The sequence below is a fragment of the Henckelia pumila genome, chromosome 3 (genome assembly GCF_033568475.1).
Source record: "Henckelia pumila isolate YLH828 chromosome 3, ASM3356847v2, whole genome shotgun sequence".
Classification (NCBI taxonomy): domain Eukaryota; kingdom Viridiplantae; phylum Streptophyta; class Magnoliopsida; order Lamiales; family Gesneriaceae; genus Henckelia; species Henckelia pumila.
The window spans coordinates 135,730,513-135,750,809 of NC_133122.1; the positions used below are offsets into that span (position 1 = coordinate 135,730,513).

Sequence of the window (20,297 nt, forward strand, 5' to 3'; positions counted from 1 at the left end):
TTCAGAAGAAGTCTGTGATAGCTCAGTTATAGTAGCAGCTGGAGCGGTGTGAGACTCAAAGTCCGATTTGCGATATTGAATTGACAGTGATCTTGTTGCTTATAAGATCGGGCATCACTATCTCCAGTGAATTTTCGAAGTCTTTTCCGAACTGAGAAGTCAAAGTATGAGTTTCGAAACCGAACTGATTTTGAGATTGAGGAAAATATTGGATATGATGAAGATTCTGATGGTGAATTCCAGTATGATCCGAAGTGACACGATGCAATGATTGAGGTTTGAGCAGGATTATCTTTTATTATTTTATCTATTGCCGTTATTCTCTTTGAGCCGATGAATCTGTTCTTATTTTATCTAATATCCTTGACTTCGTCGACCGATGAGTGTTGCACTTCTGATTTGGTGTCTGGAACAGATATGAAGTTTATCAAAATTCTTTTATCCGAACTGAACCAGAATTGATTTAGAAGATGGAAATAGCGCAGAAACATATTCGAATTGGAGAATTTAGTGAAGAAGAGTCAGAACTGGGCATAGATTGAATTTCAGAACAGTGACGATATCTCAGTGGTGAGTATTTGTGTTTTGTGCCGGAGATTTTGATAGAGACCGAGTATCTTGAGATTGGCACTTTGCGGTTCTTCAGTATTCTTTCAGACGACCGAAAGATATTCAAAGGATTGAGAAACCGACCTTTGTAGGGACAGATAAGAATGATGTTCGAAGTATGATTTCGTAATTGCTAAGTCTGTCCACAGTTGATAGCTGATTGAGAGAAGGAACCGGCTATCTGTGGTACAGTTCATTGTCAGAATGAAAAGAAGATTTCTTTTCGACGAATACCTTTCTGAAGCTATCGATCAGTCTGGAAGCCAGCTGAACTTTATTAGACCGATTGCAGAAATCTGCTTTTGGTATTCCGTACGGAATGAAGTCCTGACTCGACCCGATGTTGAGAAGTTGGTCAGAAAGAATTTCAGGTTGTTTTGCTCTGTCGCAGTTTATCCATGCAGAATGGAATGTAGAGTGTTTGGCATGTGGTCACGGAGGTACAGAACTGTCTGATTTGGAGATGATATTTGATTAGAATCGAATTATAGCTATAGTCTACTTCTGTGTACGTACAGAATAGATTTCAGACACGACAATATGAATCAGATTGTTGTCAGGAGAATTTTCAGATATGGTCGATTTGTCAAAGGCTGTCCTTTCAGAATAGGATTTTGAATTAACTCTCACCTTGAACTCAGTCTTTGAAAGACTTTTGTATTGGATTATAATTGAGTTCAGTTTATTACCCTCAGAACGACGGACAGTCAAGATTAAGCGATATAGACTTTAAGAGGATACGCTGAGCTGTAGTGCTTGATTTTGGCACTAGCTGGATGGATTTCTCACCTTTTGCAAAGTTTTCGAACAACAGCTATCAGACGAGTATCTTGATATCAATTGTTGTGAATGAGTTGTACGAGAAGCAATGAGAATACCAATCGAATCGGGATGATTTCATGAGTTTCCTGAATTGGGATCAAATTTTTTAGAGGTTCGATAGACGAATAGAGATTTCCTGTCTAAGATGAAGGCGACTTGAGAAGAAGGATGAACGAAGTAGTCGAATTCCGACGTAGATCGCGATACTTATGTTCAGTTAGGCGGGGTAATTCTGAAGATTACTCCTTTTAGAGGTTGTGTCAGTTTTGATAAGAGAGAGAACTGTCTCGATGAACTCTCGAGTTCTTTTGAGATTCTAGAGGAGATAGGCGACCTCGCCTACCGACTTTTACTCCTTCAGTTCTCTTTGTTTTCCACTACCTTGATCTTCCGTATTCATCAGGTATTCTCGACGTGATTATTGTCTTTTGTTGCCAAGTTCACTGATTTTCTTAAATGTCGAGACAGAAATTGATGAGTCGCCAGTTTTGTTTGAGACGACCGATTCAGAGTTGACCGAACTTAGTAACAGCTCCTTAACGGGACCGATTCAGATGAGTTTGTGTAGTTGAGCCGATACAGATTTGAAGAAATGGTGCAAGAAGCAGAGTTTGATCAAAACGGTGATTTCAGAAATATTTTGAGAGAAGAATCGTTCTAGCAGTCTTCGAACTGTATCTTGTTTTCTGAGATGAAACTACTTTGATTTCGAGGACGAAATCGATTCTTAGAGGGGGAGAATTGTAAGGCCCTGAAATTAATTATTTCGAGATTAGAAGAATTGATTATTATTTAATTTGGAATTGTTGGAGATTATTGAGCCGGGATTGAATCGATTTAAATTGGGAGATTCAGGGACCAAAATGCAAAAATGGGATTTTTATATTATACAAGCAAGTTGCCTCCTCCCATCACTTCAACCCATCACTCTCCTTCTCCCTCTCACTCTCTCGATCCCTCTCTCCTCTCCCAGAAGCCATGGCCAACGACATTTCGAGCTTTTTCTTCCGTCCAACTCGCGCGATCCGACCGTTAGATTTCAGATTCGAGTTGAGATTCACGATCACCGCAACGAGGGCGTCGTTTTGACGTAAGTTTTGCTACGATCCACAAAATTTGATTTTTGTCGGGTTGTCAGAATTTGATAATCTTCGAGTATGTTGTTCTTGAGCTAGCATAGATCGTGTATTCGAATTCGGTTCGGAAAAAGATCGAATTTGGATTTTATATGATTTTTGGAGCTTAAATTCGAAAATGGGTCTTTGGATTTTGGTTGGATTTGGTTGTTTTTTATGGATTGGAAGATGATATGAGTTTCTTAGAATTGTTTAATGATGTTGATGATTTTTGGTTTGACCGTTTATAGCCGTTATGCCGTCGAAATCGAGTTTTGGATTATCAGTCGTTTGTTTCGGTTTGATTTCCGGATTTGTTGAGTTTTTGAATTGATATCGAATCCGTATGTTCAACATTTTCGGATTTAGTTGACGATTCGGGTTTGGAACGAACTTGGGAGTTTGAACCGATTCGAGAATTGAAGACGGTATATTGATTGAGTTTCTTTGCTTTGATTTGTTTTGATTCGATTGATTATTGATTGAGTTTGTTGTTATTTTCAGACTTGAATTCTCGACGAACTTGAAAAGGTAAAAAGACGACGATTGAATGAACGGGACGATTAACTCGAATTTGAATTAATTCGAGTGCCCGAAGGAAATCACATACTCGTATGCTTTTCGAATTATTTGATTTTAAATGGAATGAGTTTAGTTTCATTTGCATACATCTTGAGCCGAAGATTCGATTCATTTTGAATTTAGACGATTTAGGGAGCTATATTGAAGTGGCTTTGGATTTCGAGTTTTTCCAATTGCTAGAATGCTTCTTATAGTTGCTCTGAAGTCTAGGGGTCTGAGTTGAACGACATCCACCCCGAATGGGTGTGTCGGTGAGTTGTTCGTGAAAACTTGACCCTGGGATCCCAACCGAGTACTGATTGATATCCGATTATCCGATTAGAAAATCCCGAGTTTTGAAGTCATGCATTGCATTTTAATGCATTTCGAGTTGATAGCTGATATGCCTTTTGAATTAATTGGCTCGTTGTTTTATATAGCATGAATTGTTATATTATTTGAAATTGCTTTACTTGTCTCTTTTACTGGGAATTATATTCTCACCAGATTATCCGGCTGTCGTTTTGTTTGTATGTGTACTTGACGGCAGGTGGGGCAGGATCGAGTCACAAGCTGCATGACTAGATCGAGTTGGAAGTGATAGAAGTGAGACACCTTGCGTCGTAGAGTTATGTCTTTGAACTTGTATTATTTTGATTAGTCGAACGAACCCTATTGTCAAACTTGTTATTGTATTTTTTTGGGCAGAACTTAGAATATTGTATGTTCTAAATGTTGATATATATGTGTTCTTGAGTTTAGAATTGATCGTAAATGCTCTTGGTTGTTTTTCAGTGTTTCCAGGTTTATGTCCGTTTGGCCTGTGCGCGGGCGAGGCTGGACCTCGCGCGCGCGCGACTTGCTTGGAGGGGCCCTGGAAGTTTTGCCCGCGCGCGCGCGAGCACTCCCCTCGCGCGGGCGCGAGCACTTCCGTGAGCCTCTGGACCTTTTGCCTGCGCGGGCGCGAGGCAATCCTTTAAAAAAAAAAAATTTGATTCGATTTTTCCGCGGCTCTTCGTGATTGATTGTGTTTAATTATTCGAGATTAGATGATTAGAAACGGGGTCTCACAACGTACTCACCTGCACCATATAAGTGTAGTGAGCCTAGAGGCCCAACATGCTAACATAACAAGGATTTAAAATAATTTAAATCACTGAAATACTAATACATAACATATACATGAATGGGCATGCTTTAAAAAAATCATGAATCATAACTTAAAATCTTGCTTAAACTTGATCTTAAATATAATCATATAATACATACTTACACATCGTTGAGCATAACATTTTTTTAACATCGCATGGTCATATCCATAGTGTAACCTTAAACTTAAATGGTTCGACTGATCAGTCTCTTAAAACCAACGTACACGGCGGTGACGAATCACCTCTTGCTGGTAGTAAACTACCCTTAAATTGACAGTAAACTGCCCTTAACATGTGGGGACTTGCCCCCCTTAAATTGTCACACTACTTCAACTTCCAACATAAAATTATTTTCTTGCTCAACCTTAAACATGAAATCATGCCATAAAATTATTTCATAAATGCGTGTACTTAAATAAAATGTGTGTCCTTCATATATATTTAATTTAATTTTTATACTAACATATAAATACTAAAATAACTTTCATGCATAAAATAATTAAATATATAATTAGGACACATGCAATTTCTTATGGTTTGTACTGAACTGCTGGCCCTAACACTCAACCCATTTTCTTAAATTTTGGCCCATTAACACTGAGACTGGCCCATTAACATATTTAAGCTCATTAACGCATTTCTAAGCCCAATAAATCAATTAAAGCTCATTAGCACACACTTGGCCCAATAACAACTTAATCTGGCCCAATGGGCCCAAAAACCCAAAGACTGGCCCAATAATTTCCATGGACTCCCAAGCCCATAAAATTATTGGGCTAACTTAATTTAATTTAATTAAGCCCAATAACAATTAAATTCAACCCAAATAATTAAATGGAACCCAATTAAATTTTTGGGATTTAGTTAGGCCCATTTAACACTTAATTAAACTTAAAACTTAAAAATAAAAATACCCGAGCCCGACTCACTTAACCCAAACCCGGACCCAACTAACATAACCCATGACTTTCCAGACCCGACGCGGACCCAACAACCCGACCCGGATCCACTCTAACCCTAAACTCGATACCCCCTCTCTTGCGCAGGCCTCGGCCGCGAGCAGCAGCCACTCCATGGCTGCTGCCGGCCTGCTCCGGCCGCCCAGACGTAGCCCACGTCTGGGCGGTCCTAACCTGACCACAACCCCAGCCCCATGCAGCCCTAGCCACCTAGCCGGTCACCCCTTCCTCTGAACCCTAAACTGCGTACAAAAGGGACCCGATCTTGCACCAGCCCTTACCTGGGCTCGTTTGGCTCAAACCACTCGAGCCACTCGAGTCCAGACCACCCTCACACAGCCTAGGAAGCCTTGGCCAGTAGCTGGACGCACCCATGGAAAATAAAACGTGAGCATGATTCAACAAATACATGAACAAGGCGCATACATCCAAACCAATCTCGATTTCTCTGAAAATTCTTGAATAAAACTGATTCTTACACACACACACGCATAAACACTGATATGGCATAAATAAAAACGAAAAAAAATATGCCTAGCACCGAAGGTTGAAGAGAAGTAGGCGTAGATGACGATTCCGGGACGACGGGACGATGATCAACCACCTTGGAAGCTTAAAATCGATCTCCTATGGGGTTTTCTGGGCTGGCACGATGAAGGAGGTGAAGAACAAGGGAGGGGGTGGCGGCTGAAAGCTTGAAGGCGTGTGTTTGGGTAGATTTAGGGTGTAATTTCAATAAAAATAAGGTTTTGGATAATTAAAATATTAATAAGGGTTTTAAATATAAAATATATATAACTTAAAAACTCTAAATAATAAGTAAGAATCTGATAACAAATTTAAAATCTCGAAATATAAATTTTAGGGGATTTTAAAGGTAATTAAAAGTCAATATTTTGGCTAAATTTGGATAAAAAGGGACTCCTAAAATTATATAAAATCAAATACTAAAAATTTTGAGGAAATAAAACTCAAAATAATATTTTTGGGCTCTAAAAAGACTCATAAAATAATTTTGGTAGAAAGTTGTCATCTCGTCCGTCCACGGTCCAGTCTACGCGATAAAATAACTAAATTTCCATAAATCATGAAAAAAATCTCTAATTATGGGTTAAATGCTTCAAAATAACTTAAAACATGCACAAATAGTTTCACATAATTATTTAACCCAAAATCTAAAATTTTAAATAAATAAAATCCCTAATTATGCATGCGAATTTACGTACTAAAAATACTGGGTGTTACATATAGACACACCAAAATTCTCAATTTCATTCATATTTTCTCATCAAATCTCAAAAATAGTTTTATGAAACGTTAAGAACGATACACGTATCACAATTCTATATCATGCTCTTAAAAACTCTCAAAATCATGCATAATACAATACATACACATCAATACACATGAAGTTTCATAGTAAAAATACCTATATTCTTGAATGATGGTTTCAAAACATTTAAAACTTGTCTGATTGTTGAATTTTGGATTTAAGTTGTACTTTGGGAGCGATCTAGCCTCGAACGGCAAAGAACTCGGCCTAGCTTTGGAACAAAGATTTGAACGTGTACGGGAAAAGGGAGAAAAGACGTAGGCGTACAAGGAGAGAAAAGCAATGAAAAACTTTGATGTCTAATCTGTTTGTGACTAATGAGCTTGGAAGTCGGCCCCTTATTCTCAAACAATAACTTTTAAAGTTTTTCTCCTCTCAACTTTTAAATTGTATTAAAGCATTAAACTTACATAACATAAAATATTTTCTTTTGACCTCGTTCGACGGCTAGTCTCGTTTTTCCAGTCCAGTATTAATCGCAAACTTGAAAACATTAAATTAACTTGAAAAACATTAAATATCAGGCATATTCATAGCATCACATAAATCAAACATAACTTTTAAATTTCTTAATAAAACGCATAAAATCATATAATTCATTTACAATTTTTGTGATTGAGCTAGTGGACTTTTGGACCTTACAACGTGACTTGACTTGTCCAGCCGTGATTTCATCCAGTTCAGCTTGTAGACTATTTAGCTCAGTTCAGTTTGGGACTTGAATCGTCCAGTTTAGATCTTTAGTTGCTTATGTAGACTAAGTCACTTTAATTCAGTCAAACTCAGTAAGTTTGTCAAACACCAAAACTTAAAAGCTTAATTTTCCAACATATTCTTCACAAACAAAGAAATAATATACAAGGAAAGAAATTTCTCCCCTAGCCACTGCTAGTATTCCTCACAAACAAGATGAATAAACATTTGAATGAATCACTAGTCTCACTCCTCCATCCCATTTTATTTATGGCTCCCTCATTTCTAGATTCTTCTAAAGCTCAAATAAGGCCCAATACTTTAAGCCCATAATAATATAAGTCTGTAACACCCTTCAAGCTGGGTTGCTTTTGATAAAAGAGCGTGTGTGCGTCATTTGCAAAATTTTACCATCTTCAGTTGCTAACACCATTTTGGAAGATTCAATATTGTGCTTAGGGCATCCACAGTGGGAGCTTTTTCAAGCTCCCACTATGCCACTTGGCATAGATGAAAAAGCTCCTCCGATTGGAGGAGGAGCTTTTTCAACTGTCAGACAAAAGGCGCTCTTAAATTCAAAAGTATCCTTTGTTTTTTTATTATTATTAAAAAATGTTGTTTTTTATTATTTAATGATAAGCTTGCCGGCCTTTTTTTTTTTTCCTTTTTTTGTTTTTTTTTCATTTTCATTTATAACGTTATTTTTCTTTTGTTTTTTTGTGTTTTTTTTTAAATTATATGTTTAGTTTAGTGGTTGTAATTTTATCCTCTAAATACACATCAAATTTTTAAAAATATATATATAAATTTCAACTAATAAAAATAATAGTTATTTTTTATTAAGTATAATTAATGAATATTATAAATATATCCATGATAAATTATGTATACAAAAATATATTAAATGTATATATTGATAGTGTAAGTTAATAGTGTGTTTCATTAAATAATAGTTGAGATGTTTGAAATAAGTGTGGGGTTCATAAAAGAGTTGTTTGATATTTTTATTATAGTGGATAGTTAAATGATATTTTTTGTTTTTGATGTGGCGGAGTTGATGTGACGGAGTGAAGACACAAAAGAGTGGTGGTGGGAGGTTTACCATTGTGGATGCCCTTAAAAAGCTTATACAGTTATTCTCATTTTCATGCATCGAGTTAGAACTGTCTTTATTTTGGGTTTGTGCAGTTTAGTAACTATATTTTATTTCTTTGATAGTTAAGTTTTTATTTGTTGATAACAGAAAAAAGGACCCCTTGAAAGTTATTGCAAATATGATATATGGAAGGTTTCTCTAAGAAAAACAAAACAAAATAAAATCTGATATAAGGAAGTTGATTGGTAGAGGCCTTAATTCACTGAAAGAAAATGCCTTACCGGACCGAAGGCATACCCACAAATTTGATTGATAAATTCTGAAAACCCAAATAAGTTCATGTGATTACATAATTTACAATTAGCTCGGATGGGTTAGTTATCATGTTGATACCAAAAACGGAGTCTACACGGACCAAAGATAAGATGTTACAAAGCGAGCTTCGCATTGAAAGAAAAAAATAAATAAGGGCTCGAACATTAAAAGCATCATGTATGCGGCGTTTCCTAATTTGGTTACACCCGAGCTCTCTGTACTACAACGTAAATTACTAATCCCTTCCAACACCAAGAAGCAACTGCACAAGATGTGTCAAATACGGCTCTGCACTAGAGCTGCTGTTCAATATTGGCCCTAAGCTCCGAAGCTCAGCCGAGAATTCCCTTTCAAACTTCCTGCAGATCATGCATTGAACAACATCAGATAACACGCACGGAAAGAGATGTTGCGGTTCAGGGAAAATTGTCTAACAACATACAGAATTGAATCAATGACAGTTGCATTATCAGACACCACTTTCTGTGCCTGAGATTGGGTCCTTAGTTTCAATTTATTGTATTTTTCTACATCAAGTGCATCTGTTTCGGGAGTGTCGACTGAATAAGTGATCAATCGTGGAGCTGCTGCTGCATACTGAAGGCACATCATTTTCATTTTCTCCAGTTTCTGCAATGAAGGCAGTCATTGAGTGAGGAGAGTAGCATCTTCATCGAATTAAATTGCCATATTAAATCAAGGTTGTGCTATTCACAAGCTAGAAACAAGTTTAATACTTTACTGAAAAACAAAATAAATGTTATTTAGATATATAGCATGTGTTACTGCTATACCAATGGGAGTTGGTTACCTGGCACAAGCAAAAAATACAAGATGGGATTTCTAGACATCAGGTTTTACTCAATGGCAAATGGCTTCCGAAAAACATATTCTTCAAAAGGCTACCATTTAAAATGACTTGCCAAACAAGAAAGATACTGTTCGGCAATTTGCACACCAAATAATTAGAGCAGAAAATTGTGTGATTTTACTGATATAAAAAAGTGAGTTGTATCTGATAATGATTACCAGTTATTCACAAAGGCAAAATATAAACCAATGATGAAACAGATAGCATACCTGGAGAAGAATGGGAGAAAGGAGCAAGCATTCTCGCAAACACTTATCCAGAAAAAAATCATGGTACTCAATAACCTGGATCATAGAATTCAAAGAGCTAGTTTAAAAAATTTCAGGGTTTGCATAACGATGAGAATTTCATCAAACTTAAGATTTGTTCACTACCAGAATCATTACCTCCATCCCTATTATATAAGTCATATTATCTTTTCCGTGGTCCCAAATATATAGACATGTATCTATGTTTAGCAATATTTCTTTTATTCTCTTCCTAATGTACCCCTATTTAATTAGGGTCTTGTAATTAAGTAACTATTGGAAAGATGACAAGCCAATTATATAAACACTCATTATATAATGGTACAAGTACAACTTGAAAGTTGTTTGTATTATTGTCGATATATTAGGCCTGATTTGATTAGATTAAATATGTTACGATTTTATTTGTTTAAAATAAATTTAGGAAGGTAAATATTAGGACGAGAATATTTCCTTATTTGTGAGATTTGGACTTGTAAGCTTTCTTCTATTTAACGTTGTATTGAGATCTGAATAAAATAACAGATTTCAGTTTTTCTCCTTCACTTTCTTTCAGTGCATTATATACAATTATTGATATTTTCAATAAATATATTAATCTCTGTGACAAAAGAATCAAACATATAAAATTGGGACGGAGGCAGTAAAAGGTTTCAATAAAGAGGTCTGATAATTAAGAATATCCACTTACGTCATCAATACTCTTTGCAGTTTGAAGTTTATTATGCATCACATGCCAATTTGGCTCAAGAACCTGAAAGAAGAAAGGGAAAAAAAAGAAAAGATAAAATGTTCAGAATATCTAGCAGGAATCGTGTGAGCTATCAGCATGTGAAATTAACAAAGGAAAACAAGAGGGTTGAGTGATATGCCTCAAACGTCAAATAATGCAGAAGGCTGTTGATAAATTTAAGCATATTACGGCACAACAAAGAAGAGACAGAAATTGCTATCCCTTGCATGTCGAGTTTGCGAAGACCCTACACAATACACATCTCAAATAAGTTATTTGAAAGGACTAAGGGGATAGTCACATGGTATCAAGCACCATACTTGATATAGTTGCCATGTCCCACAAAGCTGTCGATTCACATGTTTGCAGTGAAAGAGAAAGCGAAATATGAGCTGGTATTTTGTTAAAGCTTTTCTTGAGATCACAAGTGACAATGGCCAACAAACCTGAAACAGAGAAGACAGAATTGCATAACATTATAATGGAACCGTAATTTGAACTAGATAATCAAAAGAAATTTTAAAACTTAAATAATTTTCTTTCATTGATAAATTAAGGCATTTTTACAAGTTTCAATCTTAGCATACTTCCTGATTGGTAAACTGGTTAAATCACCTAGGACCATCTAATAAATAAACCGAAAACCAATTTTGTATTTGATTAAGAGGTGCTGAAACTTAGCTGAATTTTGGTTGCATGCCATTTACAACATCTAAGTTATCTATCCGTTGTTCTAACAGAAGTAATGACACAGATAAACAAAACATTAAAAGCAACAAAATGCATACCGCAAAATAAACACCCCAAAGTTACCACATGGGAATTAATTCACACTCACTTCTAGGCACCTCATTAATAAAGCTCAAAACAAAGATATCTTGCATGGTGGATTGGAACACTGAATTTGAAGTTGATTTACAGGGACCCAGAGCAAAAAACATAAAGAACAGAGAAAGAACTGCAAATGAATGTCGACCTTAAAACCCAAGGCAAACGTTTCCAAGCCTGTTATGTTCACAGGTTCTTCTAAGTCACCATGGCTAGAAACAATCTGGTTCATTTGAAGATCTGCGAGCACACTCAACCGTTTCCACAGCGTGGTTGTTTCCTGGAATAAAATTAAAGAACTTCCTGAAGTTGATGCAGATACAGTTCCATACCACACAGGTATAGCTCTTGGAACTCACCACACAACATGTTAAGTCCTCATGGTATGAATCTGCCACAGCAGCTGTGGATCGCAATGCAAGATCCAAGAGTGACTGGATAGAACAGAAATAAAGTCATACCCCTACTATTATTGAATTCAACAACTTGTTTTCTCATACAATTATTGTTATACAAAATTTAGTCTTTACTTTTCTAATGCACAAAATATATATTTGCCAACACACCTGTAGCTTCTCAGTAGAAATATCATCTGGTTTTTTCATGAGCTCCTCCCGAGCTATATCCATGAAGTGAACCAAAAAATCTCCCTGCAAGTTTGGTTAAAAAAGTGTGAAAAGACTATTTAATTGACTCAATGAACCTCTGATGTTTTAAACTACAACCCCACATGGAAAGCCACAGCAAATATCAGTCACAAAATCACATGTGGTAACAGGAAAAACCATTCTACTCCGCAGCCAAAGAAACATAAAGTTTCTTATCACAGCTTGGAGAAAAACCAATATCTCTGCAGTCTGTATAGGAAATTAAAGAGTACTTAGCATCCTTTGATCACCCGTAGACCAAAAATTGACCTAAATGATCCATGGGTGAAAAATGTTCGTAGGATTATTACTTCACAATAACTCATCCCTTGTACACACGACTGCAAAATCTCAATCTAAACTGAAACATGAATCACTGTAAATGCAAAAACCAGTAATACCTGATCAAGAAGAAGATAGTGTTTGATCGATCTCAGTTTTCCCATTAAGTCATACTGCAAACAAGACATAATATTTGTCAAAAAAGGAATTTTACAAGGCAAGGGAGAGCAATAAATGAGGATAGGGAAGGCGTGGTTTGAGCAGACCTTTTCTTTAATGAGATTTAATAGTTCCCCACTAGCGAAATCATAAGCCGCTTTAATGAGCTCGTGATAACGATGATTAGACCCTACACTTGTTAACTTTGAATCTTCGGCAACAGGAACCTGTTCAAACCAATTTGACTCGAAGATTGAAGACAGTAATCATAGACCCACAAGTTCAAGATATTAACCTGAATATTATGTCCACACTCTCTCATGACATTTAAATATTTTCCAGTTGTCAAAATTGTTTCAGCAGCATTTGCAAGGAAACTAGGTATGTCATCTTTCAGGCTGTAGCGTTGTTGCCAATACTTTGCATCATAATCTAGCGTGAGACTTTCCTGTTAAAAGTAAGATCAGACGGTTCCTAAAAGCCAAGTCCGGCAGCATTTATTTTTAAATGGAAAAAAACCTTTTTAAAAGACTTATTCTCAGCAATGAAAAATTCACCATATGGATCAGTAATCACTCCCTCGTAGACCCACCTGTAATTGTTTCAATTCAGCAGTAAATATAACAAATTTGTATAAAGATAAGCGCAAAAGAGAAGAAACAGCACTCCATCACACATCTGCATATTACCATACTCGCTCTGCACTGACATCAGTCTCTCAAGCTGAAGTTAAAACTTCTTATCAAGAAAAACGTATTTTTACAACATAAAACAGTTCATTAATTTCAAGGGATGCGCTGGAAAAAGAAAATCACAATGCTTATAAAAGAGAAGCCCAAAGCAGCAGTGGAACCAAGATACTGTTTGTACATTTATTTACTAATAAATATGCTAGACAGGGCAATTCAAAATTTTTAGGGTTCTGAAATGCAAAATTTAAGAGGGTAAATTGGATTTTTTCGGTGCTAAATGAAAATTTTAAAGGGGAAACTTTTAGGGGGAAGGGGACAATCAAATTTTTAAGGCCAGAGTATTTCTAGGAGAGACAGTAAAAATTTTCAAGAAGGGAATGAAATGTTATTCCATATTTCTATCTAAACTACCACTAAAAGATTGAAAAATATGAGCATAGTAGCTCCCCCCGCACCCTAGGCCCAAAATCCCCAAAATTGTACTTTTACTAATAAATATGCTAGACAGGGCAATTCAAAATTTTTAGGGGTCTGAAATGCAAAATTTAAGAGGGTAAATTGGATTTTTTCGGTGCTAAATGAAAAATTTTAAAGGGGAAACTTTTAGGGGGAAAGGGGACAATCAAAGTTTTAAGGCCAGAGTATTTCTAGGAGAGAGAGTAAAAATTTTCAAGAAGGGAATGAAATGTTATTCCATATTTCTATCTAAACCACCACTAAAGGATTGAAAAATATGAGCATAGTAGCTCCCCCCGCACCCTAGGCCCAAAATCCCCAAAATTGTACTAAGCCTCAAAATTACAAGTGCTATAATTAGAACCGGGTGCTAGTCCCTTGAGTAGATGCTTTGATTTGTTAAACTCACTGGTTAGCTTTCTTCAGGTTCGAAGGCAAAATGCATTTCCTTCACCCTGCTACAACTAATTTTTCCACCGTTTAGGTTTTTCAAATCTATAGTGCATATGAAAAGTTAGACATTTAAGCTACTGTTACATGAAGACCCTACTGTATGCAACCCTAAGGCATCAACTGATAGTACCTTTCTAATATACCAAGGTATGCTTGGCTTGCACTATGGGACATCATTTCCAACAAAGACCTCACGACATGGTCACCAGCCATGGCCTTAGCCTGAAAGGAAAGGTTATTCCGCCAATTTGAGAATGTCACCAAAAAACTTAGCCCAGGAAATGTAAATCATAAACTACAACTTTTAATCTGAAATAACCTTCAAGTATGTTTAAAATGCACAATGTCAAACCTGACTCTGCAAGAGGTTGAGAACAGAGGAACCAGTAAACTTATTAGCCGAAGACTTCTTTATCACTATGGATAAAGCTTGCATTGACCCCATCATTGGCTGTGAGATGTTAGAAACAAACATCAAGTAAATTCCTCAATAATAAAAGGTTATATACAAAAAAATTAGGTTTTACCAATCAAACCTGGCAATAAAACCAGAATCCTTGAATAGAAAGTTTTCCTAATCGAAATTGATGTTCAAGCTGAGCCACAATAGCTTGGTAATCCTAAATACACATTCATCTGAAGGTATTAGTTCTTTTTTCATAATAATCCAGGTATGTATACCAAGTCAGGTATCTCCACCTCTCCGACAACTTGCGCATGATTAAAAAAAAGATGAGAATCAGGTTTTGATTTAGTTTGACAAACAAATGTGTTCAACAATCTTATGTTACAAGCAGAGGTAGAGAAACAGATCACAATCGTATTTAGTCTTGATGGAAATGAGACCAAAAAGGTTGTCCTGGAACAGTTGACATCCCTTTTTCAAAATCAAACTTTGCGATAGTTAAATTCTATTTATAGACCCACAAGTAACATATATCTTTATATTTGATTGAAAATCGGGTAATCCACTAATAGACTAATAGCAGGCACTAGGTAGAGAGAGCATTCTACTGCAATTTCTCCATGGCACACATTTTCCCACATGCTAAGATGCCAACTGTCATATGCTTGCTTACAGCTATGTGAATCACATATAGGATTATTGCGGGCTTATCTTCCCACCAGAGACATGGAGCATTGTGTAATTGGAAGAACAAAGAGTGACGCAGAAAACATATTACATGACAACAAAACAACAAATAGCATACAAGAAGCAGTGATCTGAGTGCAGCTGCAAATGCATGATTTACAAGACCGGACTTGAACTGGGACCTCGATTCAACAAACTGATTGATTAGTAAGTAGCTCTCGCACAGAGGGAATATCCGTTTTGCAGACTCCTGAAATTATGTAAATATTTTGTGTAGGTTAGAAAAAATCAAAGTGACTGATATTTATGAGAAAAATGTAATGGACACATGCATTTTAGACCGAACACAGAAGGCATATGAAATATGCTTACTTGAAGTGCCAAATCCATAGATGCATCAACTTGGAAAGTTACATTATCATCCTTCCCAAGAACTCTGCGGATTGAAGTATATCGGCCCTCAATACCAACTAAAGCGGAGAGCAAATCATCAATAACAATCAATTCCTGCAAAATATAATAAACAGAGGATACTAATTTTTTTTTATCAAAGGCTAGAGATTTTGAGGCTTAAAACATAATCCATTATTTTTCATGCTAGTATCAAACTCTATAGTTAGAGCTACAAATATCTTAAATGCCGACAAGTTATTTTACATACCACTACAATTGAGAACAAAACCATTAACACATCCCCAGCTCAGTTCAATGCAAAATTCATCATCTACATTGAATTCTTTCCATCACATAATACAAGTCGCAATTGAGCCAATTTTGTTTGAATGGGATCATAAAGCAACTCAAATGTGCATTTAGTAGTGACTGAAACACATTCAAAAAAGAAGGTTTATTTTAGTGTCATCTAAATCTGCGGTGGAGCCAGAGCCCAGAAATATGACGGTAGGTTGTTAAACATAATTTTTAAAAACTTTTCAAAATTTGAGAGAAAAAATTACATTTTTCTCTTACTTAGTAGAGGGGTGGGGGGCTAACTGCCCAATACACTTACCTGAACTGCAGCATGGTAGCAACCTATAGGTTTGTCCACTCCAGGACTGCACAAAATAATGCATGGTCATCAACATTATGATATAAAAATACTCTACGAAAAATTATCGGGCTATTGTAAAAGAAATATGGAAGTACAAATTGACGGGAAATATAAACATAAAAAGGAAAATCATAGGATCTGTGAATTCTCAAATTAAAAACTGCCCATACCTGAAAAATTCCAAGGAAAAAACCTTTGCTTCAGTAGCTCGAGATGTAGATTGTGTTTCCTGCACAAACCACTTCTTGAATAATTGGAAATCTCCTCATGTTCAAACCCCAAAATCGAAAATAAAAATGAAGATAAAATGAAACTTCATTTCAAGTTAAACTTGCAAGAAATACAGGATATCAAAACTAAGAAATAAATCTCTACATATGGAAAATTGGGACCTGGAGGAACCGGCCGGTGAGGAAAGGTCGATCGACATTCCACTTGGGTGTGGAGAGGGTTGGAGTGTAATCCATCGAACGAATTTGATGATAAAAATTAAACCCCTGATTGATCTAAATCCAAGAACACGCTGAATCTTCTTATATATTAGATTCGATATCAAAAAAAATCGTAGATGGAAGTTCAAAATTTGTTTAGTAGTGGGAACCAATCGTCATATTCAAGGGAGAAATGCAATTGGGTACAAGAGACCCCAAAAGAAAAGGACCAAAATTTGAACTTCCAACGACGAATCGACAAATTGATATATATAATATAATATAATTGAATTTTTTTTTTTTTTGAAACTAATATAATTGATATTAAGAGTGTGCAAAAAATTGCTATTTATATAAAATAGTATGCATTTATCCTAATTTGTGAACCATGTAAAATTATTATTTTTACATTTAACTAAAATAATATAATATGAAATAAAATATTTACGATAGTATTAAACATTGGATTATTTGTATTGTTATGGTTAGTTATTATTAATTAGAAAATAGCACATATGGATGATTTTATAATTAGTTTTATTTTAAAATACAAATAAGGTTTTTTAACAGTCAAATTCTTAAACCAATATAAAACATGGAAGCAAGAAAAGGCAAACCTGATGATGAGATGGTTGCTACAAACAATTCACTTGCAACCAGTATACTTTAACCTACATGTGTAGCCCAGACTTCAAAATACTGATTATTTCCATCTTCCATACTCTCCACATAAATTGCACAAAAAGCAGATAGTTAATAAGAAAAATCATGAAAATCCATTATAACCTGAAAACCACTCGGGTAAATAGAAGAAGGAAAATGGTATAAAAATCAATGGCTTCAACTTTTGGTCGGTCATGAAGAGATTTGCGATTTCAAGTCTGGACGATTTTTTCTTGTATGTTTCCCTCATGATTACATTGCAATCATATCATTCACATAATCGCATAAAGTATGTTGTCACTCATGACAAGATATTTAAAGTCATCACATGTCATTATAGGCGTCGTAATAAAACAGTTCATACGTACTTCGACTGATACTTAATTTACCACATAAATATCTTAAATATTTCTCGAAAAATCCAATCCTGTGGCAAATCATGTATCTCATATCACTTTTTAGTTCTTAAATAATCCAAGAATTATCGAACTAGTTTCAACAATCGAAATAAAGATTCCATATCCATATTTCACATAGTAACGTCCTAATGAAGTAATGATATCCAGATAGTGAATACACCACTCTTAAAAATCGAAATACCCAAGCTAAAATTCCTACAAATTTCAAAAATGCGCATTTATATTTTCTAGAGCGTCTAACACCCAATTAATGAATAATCAACACTAAAATTCGAAAATCCCCTATCTTAAAAATCTAGAAATTCGAAATTAATTTCAAATAAATTCTGAAAAATTAGCAATACCTCCAATCGGCTTAAATATGGCACCTAAAATTAATATAATATCAAATATCAATCACTAGAATTCAAATGGATCGAAATTTCCAAAATTGGAAACCCTAGTTTCTGAGATATACATTTTACAACTTGAATTCTAACTCAAAGCTTAAGATAGAGCTCCAAGAAACTAAGAATATCCTTTTGATATCCTCCATGTCCGATTCATTATCAATTTTCAATAGTATTCTTTTGATATTCTTACGTCAATTTAATTTTATGCCCTTACTTTACCCCTCCTTCCAAAAAATTCATATTCATCTTCCTCACTTTTCCCACTTCTTTCTTCGAAAAATTCCTTTTCATCTTCCCTCTCATTTTCCAGCGGGAAACATTGGCGCGCCTCTGATTTTTGGAAAACAAAGTACGAGTTCATTATAAATACAACCATCAAAGAATATATGGAGTTATAAAACTATCTAAATCTGGAAGGTGATTTCATATTTCTTTTCTGGTTTGTTCATTATGAAGTGGAATGAAAGAAAAATGATATTTTATTGACTTAATTTCGCCATTTTCATCCCAGAAACAACAAACAAATAAAATCAACTCATAATCTAGCAAAAAACAGTGTGGTCATTCAAGATTTTAAGAGCATATAAAAAGAAAATACAAATTAATTTTATGTATTTGCATGTTTGGTATTTTGGAGTACCTTCAAACGGAATTATGTCACATTTGAGTACCAAAACCCAACACCTATACTGCGTGTTTCTTCTCAAGATGGCTCTGCCAATAAAATAAAGTTAAACAAATTTTCATGACATTCTGAATGAAAAGCCCATTCAATTAGCTCTGATGAAAAGTCCAATTCTTCCACCAAAGGCAACCTATTGAATCTTCGTGAAAAATTTATTCGTTCAAACCTAACTGCAAATCAAAACCTTCAAAAGAGAATGTTGGAAAATTAATAGAAATTCAATGGGAAGAATCTATATAAAAAAAAATTCATTGGTGATGCATCGCCTATTGTAGAATAAATCTTCTTCGTCTTTAGGCTTTACTGGGGACAAGATCATCTACCAGGTTCTTTCGTCTCTCGACAAGATAGTAAGCGAAATCCAATTATTTTTTTTTGTTTTATTATGCAGGGGTAATTAAGGTATTTCATTGATATGAATATTATAATCCATCTTTTTTATCATCAAAACAAACACAATATTATTTATCACCTAACTTTTAATACTTTAAATCAAAATAAACTATCTTTCTCTATCTATCCTCATTTATCCTATCGTGGACTTCAAACGATACCTTAATGTGTTATAACTCAACACTTAGCACAATATGATCTTCAATACATAGATATGTGTGCTTGTGTTCAATGAATCTTTAATGTAAATGTTGAAGTAAGCTTTTTTCTTTCATTGACTGAATGTGTTAGTAAACTGAAGATGCTCATTTTACCTCAGACAATGAAAGAATATGTGCGAGTACTATTCTAAGAACCCTGATGATTCTCAAGGGCTCATGTTTATGTGTCGAGTACTTTTCTAAGAACCCTGATGATTCTCAAGTGCCCCTGTTTACGTGTATTTATCCTTGGCGGACAACGGTTCTTTCAAATTCAAATCACAGTAGTTATCTTGTATTTTCCGCAGACATTCTCTGAGAACATCGTACACCGTTGTGCTCTGTTTATGCGGCGTCTTATCTGTACGAAAAAGTCTATCCAAAAGAGTAGGGTTGATTCACTCTAGGTCAAGTGTACTCTGGATGATTCAGTCTAGCGTTGTTGGAGCAGTTTGCCTTTTGAGGAACTCATTCAGTTTAGCTTCCTAAACTGAATGCAGTTTGTCATGTGAAGATAATTCATTTGCTCGACTGCTCGATGACACTTGATGACTTTGATGGTTTAGTTTAGCTTGATCAATTGTCACAATATAGCTTAAGTGAGATTGATTCAGTTTAGCTCCCTAAGCTTAATACAGTCCATATATTTTGCTTTGGTTGACCTTTGGTCAACGGTCAACTCAGTTGATGTCTTCAGTTTGGCTCCAAGACTTGACTATTCTTCTACTTTGGTTTTGCTTGTTGAGCGAGTACAGTTTAGTACTGATTTTGCTTGATTAGTTTCGTAAATATCAAAACTATGCAAAGTTCCAACAAAGTTGAAATATCTAATAAGGGGAAATTGAATACATAACCCCTGTTAAATATCAAGATTTCTAAAAATCTCTTATGAATTAAAAGAATTATCTATTAGCTCCCTATATTTTTTTAATATTGAGTATATACAT

The 20,297-nt window shown here is 35.2% G+C and overlaps 1 protein-coding gene across 7 annotated transcripts; it reads right to left on the reverse strand.

The window, feature by feature from the left end:
- Positions 1 to 8,602: 8,602 nt before the first annotated feature.
- LOC140887586 (gamma-tubulin complex component 2-like) lies at positions 8,603 to 19,072 on the reverse strand. 7 transcript variants are annotated; one of them, XM_073294928.1, is made up of 23 exons: positions 18,713 to 19,072; positions 17,216 to 17,269; positions 16,560 to 16,673; positions 16,338 to 16,396; positions 16,126 to 16,171; positions 15,489 to 15,623; positions 15,235 to 15,366; positions 14,560 to 14,643; positions 14,376 to 14,474; positions 14,154 to 14,245; positions 12,942 to 13,014; positions 12,718 to 12,870; positions 12,530 to 12,649; positions 12,383 to 12,436; positions 11,901 to 11,984; positions 11,694 to 11,768; positions 11,483 to 11,614; positions 10,827 to 10,952; positions 10,646 to 10,753; positions 10,465 to 10,527; positions 9,735 to 9,809; positions 9,097 to 9,284; positions 8,603 to 9,013 (listed from the first exon to the last, which is right to left on the reverse strand). In XM_073294928.1, exons 3-23 carry the CDS (start codon positions 16,632 to 16,634, stop codon positions 8,890 to 8,892), a joined length of 2,097 nt encoding a protein of 698 aa, XP_073151029.1. In that variant the 5' UTR covers positions 16,635 to 16,673; positions 17,216 to 17,269; positions 18,713 to 19,072; the 3' UTR covers positions 8,603 to 8,889. The 7 variants fall into 7 exon arrangements, with proteins under 7 accessions (XP_073151029.1, XP_073151028.1, XP_073151024.1 ...); XM_073294927.1 differs by having other exon boundaries at positions 16,560 to 16,690; XM_073294923.1 differs by having other exon boundaries at positions 17,216 to 17,321.
- Positions 19,073 to 20,297: the final 1,225 nt, after the last annotated feature.